Below are 26,562 nucleotides of genomic sequence, written 5' to 3'. Positions count from 1 at the left end.
TCTCAGGTAGAGGGAATAGCACATCCAAGACTGAGAAAAGGAAATCTTGCTTTATATGAGAAAAGTTCCTTAGCGTGGCCATCACACACAGTTGGAGATTAGAAATGGTCAGGGGTGAAGCTGGGGAAACAAAGGAGTGATTCTTGAAAGGCTTTGTAAAGCTATATTGATCAGTTTGGATTTTTATCTTAGTATTTTTTTGTACCAATATTCAACTCCGGACCCCTTATCTTAGTATTGAGATGTTATTGAGGGTTTTAAAGAGGAGAGAAAGTTAGTCAAATTTGGTTTTTAGAAAGATTGCTGTGAGTACACTGGGGAAATGGATAAGCAGGAAGAACAAGAAAGAGATGAATCAGGAATTTTTTTTGTGATGTTTGAAGTTAGATGTATGTGATGGTGGTCTAGACTAGGGAAGTAGTACTGAGGATGGGGATTGATGAATGGGTTTGAGAAATATTTAAAATCAAATGGACTTGGAGTTAGGGCAGGACTGTCAAATTGGAGGGAGGAGTGAGGTCGAGGGCCCTCAGGTTTCAGCTTTACTTGGAACTATCTGCAGGTAAAAGTTAACATACCAGGCCTAAGACTGTCATCCTTAGAAACCCCTTACAAAATTGGCATTTGACGGGCATCTGGGAACTTACTGGGAAACCCTTCACCACACTGATATAAAGCTGTCCTTATGACACACGATGCCTAATATGGTTTATAATGAACACTTCCTTCTAAGAATCTGGGATTTCAATGCATACTAAGCAAAAGGTGACTTCTATGTAACCTGCTGTCACTAAAACCCTCAGACACTGGGTCTCTAAATGACCTTCCTTGATAGGTTGTCATACAGGTTGTTACAGCTTGTTGGAGGATGTGCATTCTGGTTTGGACATGTGGTATAAATGTGTTGTCTAGTACTCAGGACCACGTTCTGGGCTGAGGATACGAATTTTAACATATCGTCATTTGGATAGTTTTTGATACCAAGGCAAATAAATGAAATTGCCAAGGAAGTATAAAACCTTGAAGATAATGGACATTTAAAGATTGAGCCTACAAAGAAGAGCTGAAAGAGTTAAACGAGAAGCCGGAGAGATGGGAAGAAAACAAGAAAGGGATCCCATTAGCTTTCTAAAATGTCTTATTTGGACCTGTGGGAAGAAGGACATCCCCAAAGAAGTCAAGGGAAGCATTTGTAAGGGAAGCATGATGTCAGATAAGAAAAGGACTGATAAACTGGATTTAGTAACAAGTTTGTTGGTGATCTAAGCAAGACCAGTTTTCATATAATTTGTTTTTGATACTGGATCTTGCTATGTCGCTTATGCTAGTCTTTAACTTGAGATTCTGCTTCAGCCCTTTGAGTAGCTGGGATTACAGATGTGCACCATCACACCTGGCTGTCTTCTTTGCTTTTCTTTTGCAGTTCTGGGGACAGAGCCCAGAGCCTTGTACATTCTACACATGTACTCTCCTACTGTGCTATATCCCCACTCCAGTTTTAGTATACTCTGGAGGCACACAGTTCCTTAAAAGGATGATAAAAGAAGATCTTGCATGATAGATAAAATGATATGGGTTTTTTTTTTTTTTTTTTTTTGGTACTGGGGATCAAACTCAGATTCTTGTGCTAACGAGGCAGGCGGCAGAACCACTGAGCCAAATCCCCGGCCCTGAAGGGATCATTTTTGATGGGTAAGTTTGTAGCACAGTTGCATTGCAATCTGATAAATTAAGAAGAAACAGGAGAGGGAGTAATCAATAGGGGTGACAGGAAACTGATTTGCTAAGAACAAGAATTTATAGTTTGAGTAAACTGTAGGGAGGATCTGAACTAATCATTTCACTTTACAGATGCAAAAACGGGTCCAGGAAAAGAAACCGTGGTCCTGTAGATGGGCAGGATCAGCTAAATGATTATAGATCACAAAAACAATGTTGATTTCAGAAACTATTAGCCAATACTTCTAATATTAAATGGTGGGATATACATTTGTTTGAGGTTGAAGGTGGGCAGCTTTTGTAAGGATTTCAGGTTTGGGATATGTCAAATGAATTTTATTTTCATTTTTTACTAACAGTGCCAGATTGGCCTCTCTTTTTGGACTGGATGAGGCATCTGCTGGCCATGGAAATGAATTCTTTCAGTACACAGCCCCAAAACAGCCTAAGAAAGGCCAGGGAACAACAGCAACAGGTAAGTTGAGAGGGATTAGGATTGCGCTTTCACAGGTTACTTAGAATGGTAAGCAGCCTTCTAAAAGTGACATGCCAGGTCATGTACCCTTCTTTAGTCTGGCTAAACTCACCACTAGTGGTAGATGGCTCTCTGAGCTTTGGTTACAGATACAGGAGAGGGAAGAATGCTGAGCCAAATGAAAGGCTTATACAGGTATAGGCCTCTACCCCTCTGGCAGACCCACCAACAGCCTTCCCTACTTAAGAGATCAGATAGGGTGATACTGGCCTGAGTATATTGGCAGAAGCCGACCTAACTTGAAAAAGGATGCTTGTCTGGCCTTCGGAGATGCTAGTAATTTTTCTCAGTGTTCCAGATTTGTTCAGGTATTCTAACTCTGGCCTTAGCTACTTTTTAATTTTTTTTGTTATAGACTGCTTATTAGGTTAACAGATATTTTGTATTATTACACACAGCAAGTGCTGGCTGAATTAAAAACTATATTGTAGGTTTTTACAAAATAATAAGGAAAGCATGAACACTAGGAAAATAAGCAAACAACACAAATAGACAATTCATGGTTTTCTTTTTAATTGAGTTTATTGGTACATTTTAGGTATACAGTACAGTTACATTCATTATTGGGATCTTTTACCTTTACATGACAAGTCTTGGTTCTCATTTTTTCCCCTTGTCCCTGCCCTCCCTTCATTCCCTCCTCCTCTCCCCATTTACAGACACTTTATTTCCATTTTTTCATTTTCTCATATTTTGACAGTTCATGTTTTAAAGATCTATAAAAATGTTACAATTTCTGCTTCTCTGTCATCAATAAATGCAAATAAAGGTACCAAAGAGATGTTGTTCCCCTTTCTCTACTGGCCCTTTACACTGGTAACAGAATGGGTACCCTCTTACACTGGTGTGAGGTGGGAGTGTAGACTGGTGTGGCTTTTTGTTGTTGTTGTTCCCCGAGACAAAGTCTGTGTGTGTTGTCCAGGCTGGCCCCATACTTGGAGCCTTCCTGTCTTCTGCCTCCTGAGTAGTAGGGATTACAAGTGTGTGCCACTGCACCTAGTTTTGCTATTGCATTTCTGAAGAATATATTGGGAGAATGTAATAAAACCCTAATTTTCTTATACTCCTTCACTGTATAATTCCATTTTTAGGAATTTATTCCCACAAAGTAATCAGAAGTACATACAAAAAGGCGTGTTTTAAGTACAGTATGTTCACTGTAGCATTCTGGATAATGGAGAAAGACTGGAAACAACCTAAAGAAGTTTCAAATAATGGGAAGTTGAGTAAATCTGGTACACTTATAGTATTTTATGTAGTTAGTGAAAAGCATTTTTAAGGACTAATTTGCTTTTGTTTTGAAAAGTAGAGAAAATATGTAATGTATTGAGGAAAGGAAGGTATGGTGCATGGTTAATTTTCTTTTAAAAAAATAAAGCTGCAGAGTTTATGTGTATAAAGTACTAGGAATAAACACATCAAATTATTAACATTGTTCATTTTTTTATTGGTGAGATTATAGGTCACTTTTTATTTCCTTTATGCTTTTGTATATTTTCTAAGTTTTCTACTAGGTACTTATCCTGTGATACATAAAATCAATACAAAAATAGGAGTGCTTTTGAAAATAAGTTCTTGATTTTTATCTCACTACTCTTAACAGCATATTCACCCAGTGAATGTAAATAAGCAGGTATTCTTCTGGTCCTGGGGATTGAACCCAAGGCCTTCTACATGTTGAGCACTTACTTGCTCTACCATTGAGCTATATTGCAGTCTGCAATTTACTCTTAATATACTGTTTTAAAACAGTAGTGTTATTCTGTAGCACCTGTGAAGTTCAGTAATGTCATTTAAATATCATCCTAAATGTCCTGCCCCAGAAGAAAGATGAAGAGAAATAAAGTTTATTTTTATATGTCATAGCTATCAAATATTGGAAGGAGAAAAGAAAATACATGGAATATGACCTTGCTTTTTAGACAGTCTGTCTTGTCCAGCCCAGAGACTTGTGGTGGATGTTCAGAGTCACGAGTTATATAGTTCCTAGGCTTTGCTGCTATCATGTGTGAGGCACTTGGGTTCTTAGAGCCTGTTTCCTCACCCCAAGATGAGGTCATAAGACTGTTTTGTGGATCACATGAGGATAATGGTCATGAAAACATGGTAACACTAAGTATGCGGTGTAAAGAATTTGAAGCTAGTCTAGTGGTTAAACTCAATTTCAAGCAAGAAATGAGTGACAGCTTTGTTTTCTTCTTATTTTCAGAAAATCAGGCTCCAAAACCAGCACCAACCACTCCAGGCACTTCCATTGTGTTGGTTGCAACAGCAGTTCATGCTTATCGATAGTAAGTAGCTCAGAAGAAAAGCTCTCTAAAGTTTGGTGGAGGGGAGGGGAGTACGGTTAAGCTCCTCTTTTCTCAAAAAGCTAATATTTATTGCAAACATAATGTTTACATTCCTTGTGTGGATTTGGTTCATGTTATCCACATGTATCAGTAATACTCTCAACATTTTAGTTGGAGATCTCTTCACATAAAACTTGCAGAGGCATTGTCTTGTCTACTTTCTTCAAGCACTTTTTTAATTTATTTTTTTGGTACCAGGGATGGAATTCCGGTCCTTGCGCTTGCAAGGCAGGCAGCAGAACCACTGAGCTAAATCCCCAGCCCCCTTCAAGCACTTTTAACCTCAATAATTGACTTCTTAAATTCTCAAGGAAAGCCATTCTATTGGGATAACATGATAGATATTTAAAGAGTAAAGAAGTTGTATAAGAGCTTTAAGTTATAAACTGCTTGCCTCTTTCCCTTTCTGGAGGCTGAATGAGTAGATCTCTCATTTCTGTATGTCACGAAAGAAAGCTGTTCTATATAATTTAGAGGAATATTAATGCTTCTTGTTTTTCTTGCTTCAATAGCACAAATGGTCAATATGTAAAGCAGGGAAAATTTGGTGCTGCAGTCCTGGGGAACCACATAACCAGAGAGGTGAGAATGCCTCATATTTCATGCCTATTAAGATGTCCCAAATAATGCCGGTGAGCTGGATTTTAACCTGGGCTTTCCCAGTGTTTCATGTGTCAGAGGATTAGAATGATTGTTGGTATTACACATGAATTGTAATATTAGGATATAATAAATTATTACAGTTTGCTTACTCTTAGGCATCTTAAAAAAAATCTCACCACTCTAAATCTTTACAACATCTCTTTGGGGATATGGTCCTAGTTTAAGAATTATAAGAGTTTCAGAGTAAACCATTTATCAAAGGTATCCTTTTGTTGGATAGGTAATAACATTTATTCTGTACTGCTTACAGCATTATGTTTTTTGCTTATGTTAATGACCAATGTTTATCCTTTATAAATTTGAAAATAAGATTGGACAGTTGACTGTAGCATATTATTGGTAAGGGTCAAAGAGTAGATGTGGCTAAGGACCCAAGACTGATTTCCTTGTGGTTGTATCTAGCTTCAAATCATTCTCCAGAAGTTTAGTGTTCAGATTCCCTGCCCCCACCCCATTTTTTAAATAATCTGTTTGAATCAGGATCTAATAAGGTCATACAATGCAGTTGGTTGCTATGTCCTTTAAATCTTTCATTCTTCCATCAGGAGACAAATGATGTCTGCTTGTCTCTCATTTTGCTGCATTAGCAGTCATGGATGATAATTACCTAGATTTATTAATTCATTAGGAATTACTATTTGGATTTTTAAAATTTAGTATTGGGACTTTATCATATTTTGCCATTACATGGGATGTAGTGATTATATAGTGATGCAGTGATTATAAAGCAGAAGAATAACAAAAGTTATTCTTTAAAATTTACTGGAGAGATGTAGAATTGAACTAACATTTCATTCTACCTTGATAGAAGGAAGAGCAAATGATATGACTCTGTTTTTTTGCCTTGAGTCTTTTGCTGATTTTAGACAGCAGGTATACCCAAGCAGACTACTGGAGAAAGGAAAAATTGGCAGAACTAGAGGAACTCTGATCCCAAGACTAATTTTTCCCTCCATGCCTTATTTGCTGAGCTCTAGGATGGTGTGGATGTCCAGGGGCTATGCCAGAAATGCAGAGGGAAACTTCTGCAGTCTTATGGTGCATAGGAAATGCAACAAGAAGTCTTGCTCTCAATACATTTGCTAGAATTTGAACTTCATGGGGGAGACATGGTAGAGCTAAAGGACTCAGCTCCAAATCTCTGATAAGAGAAGTTCCAGAACTGAGGAGTTACAGATCTTCTCTTGGTCAAAATCTGGGAAGGTCATGCTTGAGAATCTGGATAACTCTAGGGTAGGTATACTGACTGGTAATAGTAAATTTATGAGGGCGGGGAGTTACCTCAGTGGTGCCACCGCCTGCCTTGCAAGCACCAGGTCCTGAGTTCGATCCCCAGTACTTTTTTCAAATTGGAATCAGTCCTCTCAAACCCTGCTGCTGCTTTATCAACTTAATTTATGCACTAGTTTAAATCCTTTGTTGTCATTTCGAGTGTTTACAACATCTTCATTAGAAGTAGATTCCATCTCAAGAAGCCTCTTGTTTTGCTCATCTATAAAGAGCAACTTCTCATCCATTGATGGTTTATTATGAGGTTAAGGCAGCTCAGTCCCATTGTCAGGCTCCACTTTAATTCTAGTTTTCTAGAATTAGGTGCTGTTTGCACCACATTTGCAGGTATTTCTTCCACCGAAGCCTTGAAACCCTCCAAGCCATACATGAGATTGGAGTCAGCTTCTTCCAAACTCCTGTTTGTGTTGATATTTTGACCCCTTACAAATCATGAATGACATCTAGCATGGTGACTCCTTTCTGGAAGATTTTCAGTTTAGTGTGTCCGCATCTATCAGAGGAATTACTGTGCTTGGCAGCAATAGCTTTAGATGTATTTCTTGAATAATGGGCCTGAATGTCAAAATGATTACTTGGTCCATCTGCTGCAGAATGAATGTTTTGCTAACAGGCCTGAAAAGAACATTATTTTTCCTGTGGTGGAGATCAAACCCAGGGCCTGGTTTATATTAGGCAAATGCTCTAGCACTAACTACATCCGTAGCTCCAACATAACACCAACAACATTAATCTTTTTTGTACATCTCCATCATAGCTTTTGAGTGCATCATAAGTGAGCAATAATATTTTGAAAAGAATATTTTTTTCTGAGTAATAGGTCTCAGCAGTGGGTTTAAGAATATTCAGTAACCATGCTGTAAACAGATATACTGTCCTCCAGGCTTTATTGTTGTTCTATTTGTAGTACAGAGGTTGAGTAGATTTTATATAATTCTTAAAGGGTTCTAGGTTTTTCAGAACAGGAAATGAGCATTGGTTTAAATTTAAAGTCACCAGCTGCATTACCCCCTAACTTGAAAGTCAGCCTGTCCTTTGAAACTTTTTTGTTTGTTTGGTTTTGGGTTTTTTTGCAGTACTGGGGACTGAACCCAGGGCCTTCTTTTTTTTTTTTTTTTTTTTTTTTTAAACCAGAGTCTCACTGAGTTGCAAAGTTGTCCAGGCTGGGCTCAAATTTGCAATCTCCTGCCACATCCCCTCAGAATGCTGAAATTCTGGGTGTGTGCCACCACACCCGGCTCCTTTGAAGCTTTGAAATCAGGCCTTGACTTTTTCTTTCTAGCTGTGAAAGTCCTAGATGGCATCTTCTTCCAATACAGAACAAGGCTATTTTTTCTACTTTGAAAATGTGTTGTTTGGTGTAACCACCTCCATCAATGACCTCATATTCTTGATGAGCTGCAGCTTCTACATCAGCAGTTGCTGCTTCACTGTGCATGCTCATATTAGGAGTTGGCTTCTTTTCTTAAACTTAATGAACCAACTAGCACTGGCTTTAGACTTTTCTTCTGGAGCCTCTTCATCTCTCAGAACCTCACAGAATTGAAGAGGGAGGGTTAGGACTTTGCACCTGACTGGACTTTGGCTACAGGGAGTACTATCGTTATTTTGGTCTAACCAGACCTCTGAAGCTTTCTTCACAACAGCAGTGAAGCTGTTTTGCTTTGCTTTCATTCATGCGTTCAGTAGAGTAGCAATTTCAGTTTCTTCAAGAACTTTTGCTTTGTATTCACAGCTGAGCTCATTGGCCAGAGGCCTAGCTTTTGGCCTCTCTTGGTTTTAGTCCTTCTTCGGTAAGTTTTTGCTAGCTTTTGGTTTAAAATAAGATGTGGAGCTCTTCCTTCACTTGAACACTTCAAGTAGGTTATTCATTGGCCATATTTCAATTCTGTTGTGTCTTGGAACAGAGTGGTGGAAAAGCAGAGATGGGGAACTGCTGGTTGTGGAGCAGTTACAGTACACACAGCATTTACCAGTTAAGCTGACAATCTCATGGGCACAGTTTATAGTGCCCCAAAACAGTTACACTGATAACATCAAAGATCACTGATGGTGGGGGTGACAAACGGTTGTAATCTCAGCACTCTAGGAGACTGAGGCAGGAAGACTGCAAGTTTCAGCCCAGCCTGGAAAATTCAGCGACTTAGGCCCTATCTTAAAATAAAAAAAGTCACTGATAGTAATCATCATAATAGATAAAACAACAATAATAATAAAGTTTTTAAAAATTTGAGGGGGGGTTTGAGACAGGGTCTCACTATGTAATTGAGACTGACCTGGAACTCACTATGTAGCCTAGGCTGGTTTCAAACTCACAGTGATCCTCCTGCCTCAGCCTCCAACCTGAGTGCTGGGATTACAGGCGTGAGCCACCACACCCGGCTAAAATGTTTTAAGAATTACCAAAATGTTTCACAAACATAAATTGAGCACATGCTTCTGGAGAAAATGGTGCCAGTAGACTTTTTTGATGCAGGGTTGCCACAGACCTTCAACTTGTAAAAAAGTGCAATATCTGCAAGGTACAATAAAGCAAAACATAATAAAAGGAGTTGTGTATGAGCAGGAGAATTGCTCAGTCATATGGTGTTTCTGTGTTTAACTTTTCAATAGTGGCCATAGCATTTAATATTCCCACAAGTAATATATGAGGGTTGCTCCACATCCTTGACAATATTTTTGTTATTTTGTTATTCTAGCCATTCTAGTAGATAAACAGTGGTATTTTACTGAGGTTTAATATGCATTGAATTCTTTTTCTTCTTCCTTTTTTTTTGGTGCTGAGGCTTGAACCCAGGGTCTGGCCCGTGCTAAGCACATGCTCTACCCCTGAACTACACCCCACAGACCCCATCTAGCATTCTATACTGAAATAAACACCTTCCAAAAATAAAGACTAAATTAATTGTTAGACAGACAAAAGCTGAGAGAATTCATTACCAGTAGATTTGTATTACAAGAAGCACTGAGTTCCATGGGTTGAAGGGAGTGAATGTTTATATCCTCCAGAAGACACAAAGAATGTTACAGAAGCACCATTCATAAAAGCTTCTGCCTAGAAACAACTTGAGTATCTATAAGTAGGAGCATGCTTAGTGGATTGTGATATATTCATGTAATACAATACTACATGACAATAAAAGAGAACAGTGTCCCGGTACGTGAAATAAAGCTTCATGTTATCAACACTGTAAGTGAGAGAAGCAAGACAAAAAAGGATATATACTAAAATTCCATTTATATAAATTTGAGAGTAACTAATTGGTGATTGAAGTCATACTAGTGGTTACTTTAGGGTTGGAATTATTATTATTATTATTATTATTATTATTATTATTATTATTATTATTTTGGTACTGGGGCTCAAACTCAGGTCCTTGTGCTTGTGAGACAGGCAGCAGAACCACTGGGCTAAATCCCTAGCCCAGGATTGGAATTATTGAAAGGAGGGGCACAGGGAGCTTTCCAGGCTGAGTGACCATGTAAGCATATATGTATATATATGTATATATATGTATATATATATATATATATATGTATATATGTGTATAAAAATGAGTTGTACATTTAAGATTTGTGCATTTACTAAATGAGTTTCCTTGATTTTGATATGATTTCCTTTTAAGTCACTATTAGTAATCTCTATAGGAATGAAAATATTGACAAATTAAAGACATTGATAATTATGCTTATTAAAGAATAAGGCAAAAATCAGCAAGGAGAAATGGACAGTGGAAAGATAGAATTTAAAACCTAAACTTTAAAGAATGAACAGTTTTGAATTTCATGGCTGTATGAAACACAACCCCATATCTTACTGCTGATTTTGTACTGCTTTTTAACTCTGTTCTCTTTTTTCTGCCCATCTATGATTGAATACAGTATAGGATTCTTCTTTATATCAGTCAGCAACAGCCAGTTACTGTTGCTAGGATCCATCTGAACTTTGAGCTAACGGTAAGAGTTCCCCATGTTGGATTCTGAGCCCTTTGGGAGGTTTGCAGGAGAGATGGGACTGACCATACTACTGCCTCAGTCCTGGGCATCAGTGTGAACATCTAACAGCATTTCAGAAAGTTCTCTTGGCTATTTCCTGGGAATGCAGACTATGGGGTTGTAGGTGGGAGAGAAGAAAGGCTGCTGATTCTCCTCTTTGGCTCTGCTTGAGTCCAGCTCTTCTCTGAGTGTAGACAGTCAGATTTAGTCAATATACTGCTTGTGCTTGAATTATGCCAACATTTTTATTTTTCAGGTTCGGCCCAATAACTACAGCACCTTTTATGATGACCAGAGGCAAAACTGGTCCATCATGTTTGAGTCAGAGAAGGCTGCTGTGGAATTCAATAAACAGGTGAAATTATCATACTCTTTCCTGTGCAAACCCAGTGCAAATTTCCTTAATTTTAGGAAAATACGTGGCAAACACATAACTGCTATATATTATTAGTGAAAAGCATGAAAACCCACTGAATTTGCCACTTCAGTCTGTTGTATTTCTGGAAAATAGAAATACTGAAATGGTTTTATAATGAGACTTTTTAAGAGGAAAAGAAATTGAATGTAAGTTTACTTGATTAAAATATGTTTTGCTATCCAGATTATCTGATGGAATTAAAACTCTTTGTGTGTGCGTGCGTGCGTGCGTGCGTGCGTGTGTGTGTGTGTGTGGTACTGAGTTTTAAACTCCAGGCTTCATGCATACTAATCAAGTGCTTCACCAGTGAGCTATACCCAAGCCCCCTTTTTTATTTTAGAGACAGGATTTTGCTTAAGTTGCCCAGGCTGGCCTCCAACTTGGAATCTTCCTGCCTCGCCCTCCTGAGTAGCTGAGATTACAGACATGTACCACCACACCTGGCAAAACTCTTTAAAATAATGTTTTAAAATAATTTTTTATGTTATCACATATTCATTGTAGGAAATCTAGAAAAACACTTTAAAAAAATCACTCATATCCAAAGTAACTATTATTAGCATTGCTTTTCTTCAATGCATTATATATATAAGTAGATGTATTCCTTTAAGAGTTCTATATCTTGCTTCTTTTATCTTTTTTCATCTCATGAAAAATAGTTTTGAAACATTTTTGAAGACTGCAGGTGTTAACTATGCTTTGAATATATGTATCCCTCCAAATTTCATATCATTGAAATCAAGAAGTAAGGTCATGGTTTAATTATCTCCTAAAAGGCGCACCTCCTAACACCAACATATTGAAGGTTAGAATTTCAGCATGTGAATTTTGCAAGGGACACAGACATTTAGTCCACAAGAGTTGCTCCTTAATTTATTTAACCATTCCTTTATTTTTATATTGTTTTCAGTCTGTGCAATAAATGATACTGAAGTGAGTATCTTAAAAATTAGTCTATCCTTTTTATCCCTTCACATATTTCCTTACACTTTATTTCCAGAGGCAATTGAGTAAGTCAAAGGTTGAGATATTTTTAATATTGGAAAACACTCTGACACAGTGCTTTTCAGGATTATATTATTTCACATTCATATCAGTTCCCTCACTGTACCTTTGCTAGCATTTCAAATGATCTTTTTTCCTTTTTGTTTTACTCACCTGATAAAAATAATAATATTCTCTTGTTTTAGTTAATATTTGACTGTAATAATGAAGCTTTTAAAAAGAAAATGAGTAGAAAGTTTTTATTGCATAATTAAAACATTATTGTATGTAATAATTTTTCACAAAGATGAGTCTGACTCCTTTGCTAAAATTTGTGCTAGGAGAGTGTGATCAGGTCTGTAGGTGGTGGTTGTGATGTGAGCATCTAGGTACTGTCTGTGGCGGTGCCTTTTGAAATTTTTTGGAAACTCTTACAGGCTCCAAAATACTGAAACATTAAATCAGTATACTAATCATAGCAAATATTTATTGAGTGCTTATTATTTATGCCCAAATGTACTGCCAAGTATTGTACTTGTATCTGCTCATTTAATTTTCATAACCACCTGGTAAAACATGAAATTTTTTTTCTTTTTTTTTACAAATGAGGATCTCAGGTACATGGAGATTAAGTTATTTGGCCAGGGTTGGAGTGGAGAACTGACCCATATATTCTGACTCCAAAGCCATACTCTTAGGCACTCTCATTCTCACTTTGGATTGATTAACTTTTAAATACTTAATGTTTATTAGAGAGTGTGGCTGTTTGGAAAAGAGCATTAGCAATAAAGGAATGAGTACTTCTTTTTTTCGTTTGTTTTTTTGAGATAGAGTCTCACAGGCCAGCCTTGAACTGATCTCATAGCCCAGGCAGGCCTGGAACTCATAGTGATCCTCCTGCCTCAGCCTCCCAAGTGCTGGGATTACAGTTATGTGCCACCATGCCTGGCTAAGGAATGAGTACTTTTTGAGCATAAATCAAATTAATGCTGTTTTGATTTTTGTCTTGCAGGTGTGCATTGCTAAGTGCAACAGCACCTCCACCTTGGAAGCAGTGCTCTCTCAGGACCTCATTGTGGCAGAGGGCTCTGCTGTAGAAGCAGGAGACTCTTTGGAAGTGGCCTATACTGGTTGGCTCTTTCAAAATCATGTTCTGGGCCAGGTAAGAAAATGTACTCTAGTCGGGTATGGTGGCTCACGCCTGTAATCCCAGCACTTGGGAGGCTGAGGCAGGAGGATTGCTGTGAGTTCAAGACCAGCCTGAGCTACATAGTGAGTTCCAGGTCAGTCTCAACTACATAGTGAGACCCTGTCTCAAAAAACAAAAAACAAACAAAAAGAAAATGTACTCTACAAGGTTTTGTAGTTAGTATAAGAATACAGAGACTACTCCCACGGAAGAAGGCATTGCTATTTTTGGCAGATAGAACTCTTTTAGGAGCCCTGCTTCAGTCATTACAGCTGCTTTTAGGGTGTATTTGTGAAATTGTGATGTTTAAGTCTGCTCAGTGCCACTTGCTCTTTTGTACTTAGTGTAAGTGGAAACCAATTCCCCAAAGACTATTTTTGCCAATTGTTGTGTCTTCTTCTATGCCAGTTTCAAACTTGAATATATTCTTAAGGCATTAGATCTTAGTTGTTAGAGACTTTTCGTAGTTCTTCTTATAGAAGATGCTGTAAGTAATGTGGAGCTTGTTGAGTTTTAATATCCCGAAGCCCTCAAAAACAATGTGATATGACAGAAAGATTTTAGATTATTAATTAAAATATATAGCTATAAGTTTCAATTTTGTCTGAATTTGACCTCGATTATTTTTTTTTTTCCATTTGTGAATGGAGGCTATTGCTTACTTGGTAGGACTGGTGTGGCCATCAAATAAGATAATTTATTTGAAAATTCTTTGTGGATGAAAATATTTAAGTTCAAGGTAGTAAAAATATATTTTTTTCTTACATCTGGAAAAGTCTCAGAGATGTTTGCTGTAATAACACCCTTTAGTCAGATATGGTCCCACCTTTTCAGGTTTTTCAAGATCTACTTTTCGCATTATATCTGATATTCCCTATTGTAGCAGTACTGAGCTGATATGTAGTTAGTTGAACATTATAGTGATTATTAATATTTTTGAAATTGTCAGACCTCATGTACTTTCATCAAATTGCAGGTTTTTGACTCCACTGCTGTCAAAGATAAATTGCTTCGCCTGAAATTAGGATCAGGAAAAGTCATCAAGGTAAAGACATATCTGTCTTTTAGAATTTAGTTTAAATTGTGTGGCATTTCTAACTTGGCTATATTTTCTTTTGGGGGGAAATATACCTTCTGAGAGTCCAGAAATGCTTTGTTGAAAAGAAAGAGAGCAAAAATATGTTACATTATCAACATTTGGGAGATTTTTAAGCCTATGACACTATATTGAAAATAGATACATTTGTTTTCTGTAATCCCTACTCTCTCTTTTTATCCTGTGATTCTTGAGGAAATTATTACATCCTTCCTATAACTTAACAAGAAAAGGGATAAAACTGTTCCCTTTGGAATTGTGTGTCACTTAGGTTCATGTTGTGAATTTTGTTTATATTAACTGTGCCAGTATTTCATAAAAGAGCATTTTATGTATGTAAAATTTTATCATGTCAGGACATCATTGATACATTATATTGTATTCATTTATCTGTGTAACAAAAAGCTTTTCTCCATTGTTTTATGACTGCTTTTCCTGGAACTCTGGAGATTTTTTTCCTTGTAGATATAGCAGTTAAGGCATGGTTCTTGAAGCTAGACAGGTCCTGTGTTGAATCTTGGCTTAATGACTTACCAACTTTGTGATCTTTTGCTAGTTACTTAATGTCCACAAAACTCAATTTTCTTATTTATAAAATAGAAATAATTCTGTCAACCTATTGAGATTATTGGAGGGATTTAACAAGATAATGCATATAAAACAGTTAACCACAGAATATGGAAGAAATGCTTAATAAATGATAGCCTTTATTTCTGTCTTACTGCTATTTAATTCCTCTTATTTTCTCTCATCACCTGAGATAAGTATATTTTACCCAACCCAAGAAATACCAGCATTTTACCAGTAGATTGTAAAGATAGGTTCTAGATTTTTATTTATTTATTGTTTAGGGTCTCCCTATGTAGTTTTAGGCTAGTCCTAAATTCACTATATAGCCCAGGCTGGCCTAGAACTTATGGGGATCCTCCTGTTTCAGCCTCTCGAGTGCTGAGATTACAGGCATGGACCACTATGCCTGGCTTACTCTTGTTTGTTGTTTTTTTGAGACAAGGTCTTTCTGATCAGTTCAGGCTGGCCTGGAACTCACAGCAATCTTCCTGCCTCCTGAGTGCTGGGATTACAGTCGTGTGCTACTATGCCTGCTTATTCTTATAACCAATTTGGGTAATAGTTAAACTCGACCTGTGGAAGAACTGTCCAAACCTGAAAGTAGATAAGTGAAACTCAGTGTTCCACTTGTCCTATGATGTGTTTCTTGTCTAAAGAGGTTTTCTCCATCTCTGATTCTAAAGGCCTGGGAGGATGGAATGCTGGGCATGAAAAAAGGAGGAAAGCGGTTGCTCATTGTCCCTGCTACCTGTGCGGCTGGCTCCGAAGGGGTAATAGGCTGGACTCAATCAGCAGACTCTGTCTTGGTGTTCGAGGTGGAGATTAAGCGGGTGAGTGAAACTGCTATGTGTGCTTGATGAGTCCTCCAGGTATCTCCTTGCTAGTAAACTAAAATGAATAACTAAATGAATATACTTGAAAACCAGATGCTGAAACCACACATTTTTTGTTTGTGCTGTTTTGTTAAAGTGGAAATGGTGTAGTTGGAAAGATCCACAACTTAGGAATCTAAAGACCAAGGTTTATGTCCCTCCTGGTCTCTCTTCAGAGTGTGGAGGTTATAACTTGGGACAAAGTATTTTTCCACACTAAGCTTCTTTTTAGTTTGTGTATAAAATAGGTATGTGCATCTTTTGACTTAGTGATTCTATTGATACAAATTTATCCTAATGGAGTTGTAGCTCAGAGGTAGAGTACTTGCTTAGTATGTGTTTGGCCCTGGGTTCAAGTCCCTGCATAACAAAAAATCAATCAGTTCTATTGATGCATTTATATGATTATGTGAAGATATATATATCTGTGTATGTGTGTTTTCTGTTACACTGTTTGTAATAGTAAAAACTGGAAACAACCTAAGTGTTGGTTAAGATATATACATATTTTTTTTTCAGAATGGACCTTTATATGGCCTTTGAAGGATATACATAAACTAGGCTATGCGTGGTGGTGAATGCCTGTAATTCCAGCTATTCCAGAGGCTAAAGCAGGAGGCTCAAAAATGTGAGACCAGCCTGTGGAACTTAGTCAGACCTTGTTTCAAAATAAAAACATAAAAAGGGCTGGGAATACAGCTCAGTGGTAGAGCATCCAGCAGCCCCAAGGCCCTGGTTCAATCCCTAGTACTGCACACATACACACACCAAAAAATTACATAATCTGTTGTTAAGTGAAAGAGCCAGGTTGCAGAATAATATGGTTAACATGGTCTCGTGTGTGTGTATGTGTGTGTATACACACATATATGTACACATACAGTCATACAGGCACTATATAGAAAATTTCTGGAAGCTTTTGTTTTTATTTTTATTTTTTTGAGACAAGGTCTCACTATGTAGTTCAGGCTGGTCTTGAACTCACTATGTAGCCCAGCCTGGCCTGGAACTCACAGTAATCCTCCTGCCTCAGCCTCCCGAGTGCTGGGATTACAGGCATGTGCCACCATTCCTGGCTCTGGAAGCTTTAAAAGAAATGATTGACACTTTTTCTCTAGAGAGTGGAAATACAGTTCAGAAACCTTTTCACATCTCACCTTTTTATACCACCTAAACATGTCATCATTTCTATTAAAAATAACAACAGATTGTAACTAATGCCCTTTTCTCCCAGAATGACTGTTTGCTTTACACTGTGATTATTTGGTTCAAATGTGATAGTATTTGTGACTGTAAACTATAAAATACAATACAAATAACAAATATGGCCAACTTCTTCATGTGGCTGTTATTTCTGCTACAACAGAGGAAGGATATGCTCTCTTTTCTTTTCAGTACTGAGGGTTGAACCCAGGCCTTTATTTTGAGACAGGATCTTGCTAAGTTGTCTAAGCTGACCTCAGATTTGCAGGTGTGTACTTCTGTACCTAGCAAATTCTTTTTAAAAAAAAAAAGTTTTTATAATTACTATCGGTTTTTCCTTGAATTTGAGGAAGTAATAGCTGATGATAACAAACCAGTATGAATCTATTAAGACTAGCATTTTGTAAACATAAGAAAAAAAATCTTCTATTTTACCAATAACCAAGAATTAGTCATATTAAACTGATAAGGCTGATAGTGACCATATCTAGTGTAGCAAGAGTGTTAAGGAAGATTTCTGCAGTATTTGAGCTATATAAACCAGCTCATTCTTTCTGGTGGGAATTTCTTGTTGTTTTTATTTCTTGAGACAGAGTCTCACCTGATAGTCCAGGCTGGTCCAGGCTGGCCTTGAAATTGCAACCCTCCTGCCTTACCAACCTGATGTTACAGGTGTGTGCCACTGCCCCGACCTTTTGGTGGGAAACTTAAGGCATATGTTAAAAAGTCTTAAAAATCAGCACACCTTTTGTATTGGTCTGCTTTACCTGACACAACCTAAAAAAAGAGGTTTGTTTGGCTCACAGTTTCTTCTTTTTTTAGAACCATTGCATATTTAATGTCAGTTCAAATTCAAGTACAAAAATTAAACAACACATGATTTCAACATTAGAAATCATAATACTTCTTATTCAAATACAGTAATATGAAGAACACAAATGAAGCGCAACTATAAAAATCTTAAGTATATATATTAACAGCAAACAATTTATTTCTGCAGCAAATATTAAACATATTTATAGCTATTTTCAGGGACTACAATGGTAGATTGTGTTTTAGTATTGCATAAAATCTGCACCTTAATCTTTTTGTGTTATTATGTCTTTCTGCCTAATATATAATTATTTCAGTCTCCAATACAGATAGTGATCCTTGGTTATCAAGTATTATATACTGTTGTTTTCAATGGCCTAATATTCGCAAATACTTTTTAAAGTAGTTACACAAAAAATAACAAACTACTAGGATCTGTTACTGCCCGCTCAGGAATTACAAGAAAATTGCAAGTTTAAAAAGAATAGCAGTTTGCTGAACCAATGAATAACTTTTCAAATGTTGGATTTTTGTAAATTCTATCATTTTGTTATTTTGAACTATAGCTGATTAGCTGATGTTTTATATATATGATTTTAAAAAATTTTTTTTGTACCAGGGTTCGAACTCAGGTCCCTGCTCTTGCAAGGCAGGCAGTGGAACCACTGAGCTAAATCCCCAGCCCTATATATTTTTGTTGTTGTTGTTGTTGTTGTTGTTGTTTTGGAGGCAGGGACCAGGGAATCGAACCCAGGACTTTGCACTTGCGAGGCAGGCAGTGGCACCACTGATCTAAATCCTCAGCCCTGAGATATATTATTTGTAAAACCAAATGTGCAAATCTGATTCTAAAACAGTATTTTAATTTACATGCTTTACACAAAGTAGTTTTCATACTGTTGTTTTTGTTTTTGTTTTCTTTTGTGGTACTGGGAATCGAACTCAGGGCCTTGCACTTGTCAGGCAGGCACTGCACTGCTGAGCTACATCCCTGGTCCCATACTAGTGTTTACAGATTTTATTCACAAGAATGAGGCCTGATTGGAGATACATAGTCATTGTCCAACCTGGCTGCAAGTGATATTGTTGGTGACAAGGGATAGCTTGGATAAGACTAAGGCCTTGAAGTATATTGAAGCATATTGAGAATCCTAGAAGAGATGGTAGCACCAAAGGGCAAAGAGTATTTATTAAGCTGCAACTGAAACTATAGTCTGTAAATAAATACAAGGACAATTACATTGTACATCTTTCTGGACACAAATTTAATTCAAAGAGACAAAGCATTAAACTGTAATCATATTTTAATATAACAGTCTAACATTCAAAATCTTGATGATACTATATCAGTGGTAAAGATTGATTTCATGTTCACCGCAATCCCAATCCTCAGTTTTATTAACTATTGATCCTCTTACTTTTATCAGTAATGTTTTCCTTCCGTGGTGCAGTGCTTCAGAGGTCTGACTAGAATGCAATTCTTGGATTTTTTTTTTTTTTGGTACCGGGGATCGAACTCGGGTCCTTGCACTTGCAAGGCAGGCCGTAGAGCCACTGAGCTAAATCTCCAGCCCAATTTTTTTTTTTTTAATATAGAAAAAGAAAATTTCTCTTGCTCTGCAAAGATTCTTTTAAATTTTGTTCTAACACTAAGAAGCAGTTTATGAAGGAAAAAAAAAATAACAATTCAGTTACTTTTGAAAAAACTATATTAGACATCAAACCAGCAGAAACATTTGGCATAAACTAGCTTATTATTAACTATTTCATTATTTCAATGCTAATAAACATTTATATGACTTCACATACCAATTTAATATTAAGAGTCCTACAGGTACCACAAAACAGTAAAATGAATCTTTATAAAATAAAGTTTAAGAAATCACTATTAACTTGTAGCATAGAAAAATATTCAAAAATTAAACCAAATTATTAAAAATTATATTTGAAATATTAGTTTCACATTTTATATTCATCATATGTACCAATGCTTTCCTACTTTGTTAATTATAATAATTACATAAATTGGTAAATCCTGTATTTTTTAAAAACTCAACTATGTTCTTCAGTGTAACATAAGTCAAAGGTATGACAGTGACTATAAAATGGTTACTTATAAAAATGAGTGTGTTTCTAGGAATGAAAGAAAAATTTGATCATTTATTTTCTCTGTAATATTGTCCTGGTACCGGAAACAAGGCCTGTAACACACATAAGCTTCCTGTTTAGCTGACAAGAATTAGAATAAACTGCAGAATAAACTTAAGCAACATCAGAAAGGACCTGCTTATTGTCTCCAAATTCTTCTACACAGGTCCAGGCTGAAGAGATTGCGTTCCCTGTCCAAATGAAGCAATGTAAACTGGGCTGCCAGTTCCTTTGCATCTTCTAGTGTAGTACAGAGTTTGTCTGGCATGAAGTAACTCTGGGATCCATTTGCAATTGCAGGAATAACTATTTTGTATACCAGGAGTACTTTCCCATCTGGACTGGTTGTTGAGTATAAATAATATTCTGGTGGTGCCCAGTTATTTTTGTTGCAGTAATAGTCCAAGTATATTACCGCAGAATTAAAATGATTGGATTTTAAAGAATATATACTAATCGGAGTAAGCTTTGTTCCAGGAAAAATAGGATAAGTGCATCTTTCAATTTCAAGGGCACTTGGGCTATGCTGACCGTGGAGACAAGCTGGAAGAGTTGGTGGCTTGCCTAACGTTTTGGGGTGGCTGTCTTCTTTGTTAGCATACACAGTCAGGTTTTCAGCACTGTGGCTCCTCTGACCACTGAGATGCTGTCGCCAAGTGTTCTCTTTATTTACTGGTTTTGCAAGTGTTACCTCAATACTTGCTCCATCAATGCATTTTCCACTCATAGCTGACATAGCAGCCACTGCATCTTCTCGGTTGAGAAAGTGAACAAAAGCATAATCTCTCAGTTTTTTTACTCGTTCAACTGCACCTGGTTTGAATCTGTTGAATTCTGCTTTAATTGTTTCCTCTGTAGTTGAGATCATTAAATTTCTTACATAGAGAACTTTAACTCTTTGCATGGTTTCCTCATCAACCTCTTCCTCTGAATCAGCCCAATTGACCTGAATGGTGTGACCCCACAGCTGAACCGTCCCTGGGACTAATTTTCTCCTAGCCATAGCAGCGGCTCTATGAGATTCATACTCAACAAAAGCAAAACCACGATTTTTGGTCTTATCAGTTGCACTTGGATAAACAATGACATCTACAACTCCTTCTGTAACCTTCTTCATTTCATCCAAGATTTCTTGTTTCTTCTTTTCCTTGGGAATGGCTCCAATAAATAATCTGCAATTATCCAGGCTTACACACACACCAATAAACTTCCCCTGTCGAATCTCATAATTATTAAGAATTCTGATGGCCAACTGGGCTTCTTCTTTTGTAGTGTACATCACAAAAGCATAACCTCTGTTTTCACCACTAAACTCCATCATAAGTCGAAATTCATATATTTTCCCAGCTCTTTCAAATACAGGAACTAACTCATCTTCATAAATATCACGAGGTATTTTTCCTACAAAAACTTCACAGCCTCTAGGTGGAGGTGGCCCTTCCCACCCTGGAGGAGGACCACCGAATTTCCTTTGTCCGTTTTCTTGAACCATGGTGTAACCAGTCTTTTCCATCAAAGCAAGCAGTGCTGCTTCATTCTGAGTACCAGTTCGAACTTTACTGCATTCACTTGTTCCATCCATATTTTCTTCATTCATCGTTGCAATTCCCCTTAGGGTCTTAAAAAGTTGATCTTAAATCCCTGAGACTAACGACCACAAACCGCCGCCATCGTTCTGGGCCAGTAGGTGGGGGAGGGGCGTCCCGCTGGTAGCGGGGCCTCGAGCTGCTCCTCCTGCCCCTGCTGGGCTTCCAGAGGGCGGAGTAGAGCAGAGCTGTTTTGTTGGAGGTAGCTGCTGGGAAGCACAGCAGGGGAACAGGGCCAGACAGAAAGAGGCCAGGGACCAGCTACAATATAGACCTCAAGGTCACACCCACACAGCCAAACCCACTTGTGTGCTTTACTAATCTAGGTAGCTCCCAACCCAATCAACTTGACAGTTAAGTTTAATCATCATACTTGTCATACTTTTTTTTTTTCCAATCCTGTGGACTAAGCCCCAGGTTGCTCTTTCATTGAGCTACACCTCCACCCCTTCTTTTCTTTTCTTTTTTTTGAGACAAAGTCTTGCTGTGTAATTTAGGTTGCCCTTAAACTCCTTGTATAGTCCAGGCTGGCCTTGAACTGGAGGAGATCCACCTGTCTCAGCCTCCTGCATGTGCCACCACACACAGGAATTTTTTATTTTTTAAGTTTACTTATTTTGGTTTTCTGATAAGAGGTCTCACTTTGCAATGCAACTGGCCTTCAACTCACAGTGATCTTCTTACCTCAGTCTCCCTAGTGCTGAGATTACAGGCATGGGCCACCATGCCTGGCTATTTTTTGAGACAAGGTCTCCCTAAATTGTTCAACCTGATATTGAATGTGTGATCTCCCAGTCTCAGCCTCATTACAAGTGTACTTCCGGAAATTTATGCTTTGAAAATATTGATGATTATATGTAAAGACGTAGATAAAAAGCTATTCATAGAAGCATTATTTATGATATAAACTGTTTAACAGTGGAGAGTTGGTGAACTATATTTGGTAATAGCATAGATGTTTATGACTTATGTATTTATTTATTTTGGTACTGGGGATCAAATTTGGGTCCTTGCCCTTGCAAGGCATACAGCAGCAACACTGAGCTAAATCCACAGCCCCATTTATGACTTTTGTTTTAAACATCCTTTGGAGATTTTTTTTTAGGATCATAGCAGCAATGCACATGACCCTTAAAGGCAGACATACTCTTCAATAGTAAAAATAATGTTGAAAATTAATATTTAGGGCAGAAATATGTTAGTATGTCAGTGAATGAGCAAAGCAGGTTACAAAACAGCATGGCCCATATTTGTAAAAAAAAAAAAATACATGTATGCACACATAAATGGTAGCTGACTTGCAAGTAATCATTCCTTTTTAACTTTTCTGATTTGCTTATAATTAATAAGCTGTAGTTTGTATGATAAGCAATAAGTAAAATGAGAAGTGTAAGGATGGGAGAGGATATCTGTAGCCTATTTCACCTGTCTTGGCTCTTTCTCTAGGTGAAGTTTGCCAGAGATTCTGGCTCTGACGGGCATAGTGTTAGTTCGCGGGACTCTGCGGCCCCTTCTCCCACACCTGGTGTAGACAGCCACTCTGCGGAGCCTGTTGTGTCACCACCCACATCAATGCCTTTCAGATCAGGGTGAGTTACTGGCTTTGTATCAAGCTCTTTCATTGTTTATAAAAGTGATTTGTGGAGGGGTTCAGAAGGACTACAGTTAAAAAATACAAAAATTTAAATAACTGGAAAATAGTGGGATCAGGGAAATGGGGAAAGTATTTCTGACAAAGGATTGATATTCTTAATCTGTAAAAGCACTAACTCACATAAGAGTCCTTACAAAATTCTGGGAAAAAATTGAGCAAAGGGTATAAATGTATATTTTTTCATGGGTATATATATATATAAAAATAAAATAAAAGTATTTGAATAAAACGTTATTCATCACAAACATTCAAAGATTATGCATACTTTTAAGGAAGAGTTAAAATTCTGTTTTATAGACCTAAGTTGTTGAATATTGAAAAAAAATTTGTTCAGCATAATCTGGGTTTGTGGTTGTGGATTTTGTTTTTAATCTCAAGATATCTCTTATTTACTTTCAGGGAACTGGCTCTTCATACCAAATCTAACTCCCTGAGTGAACAGCTTACAATAAACTCAGTGAGTATAAGAATCTGGCTTCCTCACCTGCAGCGTGCTGAGGTTTCAGATGAGGGGAAAAAATATTGCAAATTCTTGATTTAGGTAGAAACCAATGGTTCCTTTATTTCCTGTAAGTGTATGTTAGCCATGCTTTCGCACAGTCAGATCTTGAGAAATTATCTAACTTCTTATATCTTTAACTTCTTCATTGTTAGAATGGAAATAATTTTCAAAACCCCCTCTTAATGTTCTTGTGAGAATTAGAGATATTTGTAAAGCTCTCAGCTCAGAGCCTATGTAAAATGTGTCTTTAGAAAGTGATTTAAACCCAGTTAGCTCAGTTAAAGAATCAGAAGAAAGTTTTAAAATAATCATAATCTCAGATCTTCGGACAGTCCAAAAAGTTGTTCAATATGGGTTCCATTCTTCTCTCTAATGGCAGTTGCTCTTGCCACCCATTTCTGAGCATCAGTATCTTCTACTAGGCTAACCTCTTTTTAACCTAACCTTTCTTTTTTTTATATAATTTTGCTCTCTTTAAGTGTTTTTTATTTTAAATAGGTATTACATTTATATAGTACAGTTATCATTATACCATAATAAGAAATACATTGCAACCTCTCATTCTTATTCCTCTTCCCACCCACCATGTTCTACTCATATTCATTAGGTAACTACTTTCAGTAGTTTCTTTTTTTTGAGGGGGTATGGGGGATCGAACCCAGGACCTTGCGCTTGTGAGGCAGGTGGCGGAAACACTGAGGTAAATCCCCTGCATTAGTTTCTTAATATAGTCTTTCAGTGTATCTTTTTGCAGGTGGAAGTATAGAGGAGTGTATGCTTTTAGTCTTTCCTCCTTCCTCTTACAAAAAAAATGCTATATATATTATGCACCTTGCTTTTTATATATAGCAATATAAATACATATACCTTTTCATCTTAATGTATAGTGGTTTCTTAATCATTTTTTAATCTGTAGCTCATCATATTTCATTGTGTGGATATGGTTTATATAATTAGTCCTCTCTCATCTCTTGATGTATCCAACATTTTTTTTATTATGTACCTCCATCAGTTAAGAAAAATTCATGAGTAGAGTGCCAGATACATCTGTTGACAAATTATATTTTAATTTGTAAACAAGCAGTGTTTTATATCGATCGCCAAAAAGTAAAGATGGAGCAAATGATCATTCTTTCTGTACCCAGGATATCTGGTGAAGACTGTGCTTGAACCAGTTGATATAGAAGCTTCTAGCATAGAACGTAGTGTAAGGTCCATGTCAAGTCGGAGTTCAGTGAGACCCAATTTAGAACAAAGAGCTCCTGTATCCTTCTCTCCATAACTCTCTTCTGAATATCTACCTACTGAATTGCTTCAGGCTTTTGAGAGGACCCTATCACCTAAAATGTCTCTTTCTCTTACATCTCTGCCTTAGTTTTTCACCTGAAAAGTGAGAATAATTATGCCCAGTGGGGAGACTTGATTGAAGAGATAATGTATGTAAAGCTGCTATCTGTATCAAACAAGTAGGGAATTATTTTTACTGCCATAATTAATTGCATGCTTCTGTGCAAGACATCTTAATTCTCCTTTTCTAGAGGAAATGGTTTCAAAGGGATATGGTAAGGAACTTAAAGATGATTTGATGTGAAAGTCGAAGAGAGAGAGAGCTGCCTTGATGGTTTTGAACCTTAATCAAAATGAGTTTTGTGACTTTCTTTTCTTTATAGAGTCCTGATACAGTCAAAGCCAAATTAATCTCTCGGATGGCTAAAATGGGCCAGCCCATGCTGCCCATCCTTCCACCACAGCTGGATTCCAACGACTCCGAAATTGAAGTATGTCCCCCTCGCTGTATTAGAATAAGTAGTACAAATGTTGCCATCTTCTATTTCTTTCATTGAAATGATTGCTTTTCTAACTCTAACTTAGAATCATTATTTAGAGGGTTTCAACGCAAAATTATAGAGATTAGTATTCATTCATAGGTTTTATTGTGATTAGGTCTTCCCTTGAAAAACAGAAATAATCCCATGTGTCTACCAAAAGAACTGGGCAGTTTAAAGTAGTTAATTTAGCCTTCATTCACTAAAATCTATTGTGCATAAAAATCAGTGTTTAGGGAGCAGGATGCCCGAATTGTAGCAGGTAGCCACTTCACATCTGTTGATTGAATGGTTAGATCCTTTTGGGAAATATTGGTCTTCCCACTGATATTTCCTATTATTTAAAGATCAAACTGTTATATCTTTTTGACTTTGTGTGTGGTATTTTTGTTTTTAATTAGAAGTTTAAGAATTTCATTGGGGGCCGGGGATTTAGCTCAGCGGTTCGGTGGCCTACCTTGCAAGTGCAAGGACCCAAGTTCAATCCCCATACCAAAAAAAAAAACAAAACAAACAAAAAAAAGAATTTCATTGAAATTAAACCTATCAATTTCTCCTCTTTTTGCTTTTGACATTGTGCTAAGAAAGCCTTCCCACTTTCAGATATTAGAAATATCACATGTATTTTTAAGAAATAATTATATTAAGATCTAAAGTTTTAATCCTTTTTTAATTTGGTGTATGATATGAAGTAACTTAATTTTAATTCTTTTCCCATTGAATAGCTCCTTGCTGAATAAAACCATGCTTTCTCAAGTGTATCAAAATACATGAGATTGATTTTAAGATTCTTTCACTTTGATATAAAATGAAGAAAAGATTTTTTTTCTGAACTAGCCTTTATTTTTTATAATTTTGCTTTCTTTTTGGAAAAGATCTGAGTAAATGTAACGTTTTAAAGGAAGATAAGATTTCTGAGGGGCCAGGGATATAGCTCAGTGGTTCTCCTGCCTGCCTCACAAGCACAAGGACCCGAGTTTGATCCCCAGTATCAAACAACAAAACAAACAAACAAAAAAAGATTTCTGAAGCTTTTTATTATTGGTTGTCTGGATTCTGAAAACAAAATTTGAATAATACAGTATTTTATTAAAAATTTGAAGTACTACTTGTTGAATAATATGACATAAATAAAAATATTATTATT

The 26,562-nt window shown here is 36.9% G+C and overlaps 2 protein-coding genes across 2 annotated transcripts in view; one reads left to right on the top strand and one right to left on the bottom strand.

Annotated features, from left to right (window-relative positions):
• Fkbp15 (FKBP prolyl isomerase 15) overlaps positions 1–26,562 on the top strand; it is a 56,941-nt gene that overhangs the window by 6,623 nt on the left and 23,756 nt on the right. Inside the window, exons 2-12 of the mRNA XM_033758985.1 lie at positions 2,079–2,194; positions 4,464–4,545; positions 5,118–5,187; positions 10,441–10,515; positions 10,811–10,909; positions 12,969–13,118; positions 14,122–14,190; positions 15,495–15,641; positions 22,880–23,022; positions 23,487–23,544; positions 25,260–25,367. Coding sequence (XP_033614876.1) covers positions 2,079–2,194; positions 4,464–4,545; positions 5,118–5,187; positions 10,441–10,515; positions 10,811–10,909; positions 12,969–13,118; positions 14,122–14,190; positions 15,495–15,641; positions 22,880–23,022; positions 23,487–23,544; positions 25,260–25,367 — 1,117 coding nt within the window. The remainder of the gene's footprint in view (positions 1–2,078; positions 2,195–4,463; positions 4,546–5,117; positions 5,188–10,440; positions 10,516–10,810; positions 10,910–12,968; positions 13,119–14,121; positions 14,191–15,494; positions 15,642–22,879; positions 23,023–23,486; positions 23,545–25,259; positions 25,368–26,562) is intronic.
• On the bottom strand, positions 19,740–21,603 carry LOC104872966 (probable RNA-binding protein 46). Its single transcript, XM_010639376.2, has one exon. It carries the CDS (start codon positions 21,442–21,444, stop codon positions 19,987–19,989), a length of 1,458 nt encoding a protein of 485 aa, XP_010637678.1. The 5' UTR covers positions 21,445–21,603; the 3' UTR covers positions 19,740–19,986.

Source organism: Fukomys damarensis, unplaced genomic scaffold (genome assembly GCF_012274545.1).
Source record: "Fukomys damarensis isolate Sample0158 unplaced genomic scaffold, DMR_v1.0_HiC HiC_scaffold_36, whole genome shotgun sequence".
NCBI classification, from domain to species: Eukaryota; Metazoa; Chordata; class Mammalia; order Rodentia; family Bathyergidae; genus Fukomys; species Fukomys damarensis.
Note: the sequence above shows the minus strand (reverse complement) of the source record. Positions and strands in the feature narration are given on the sequence as shown.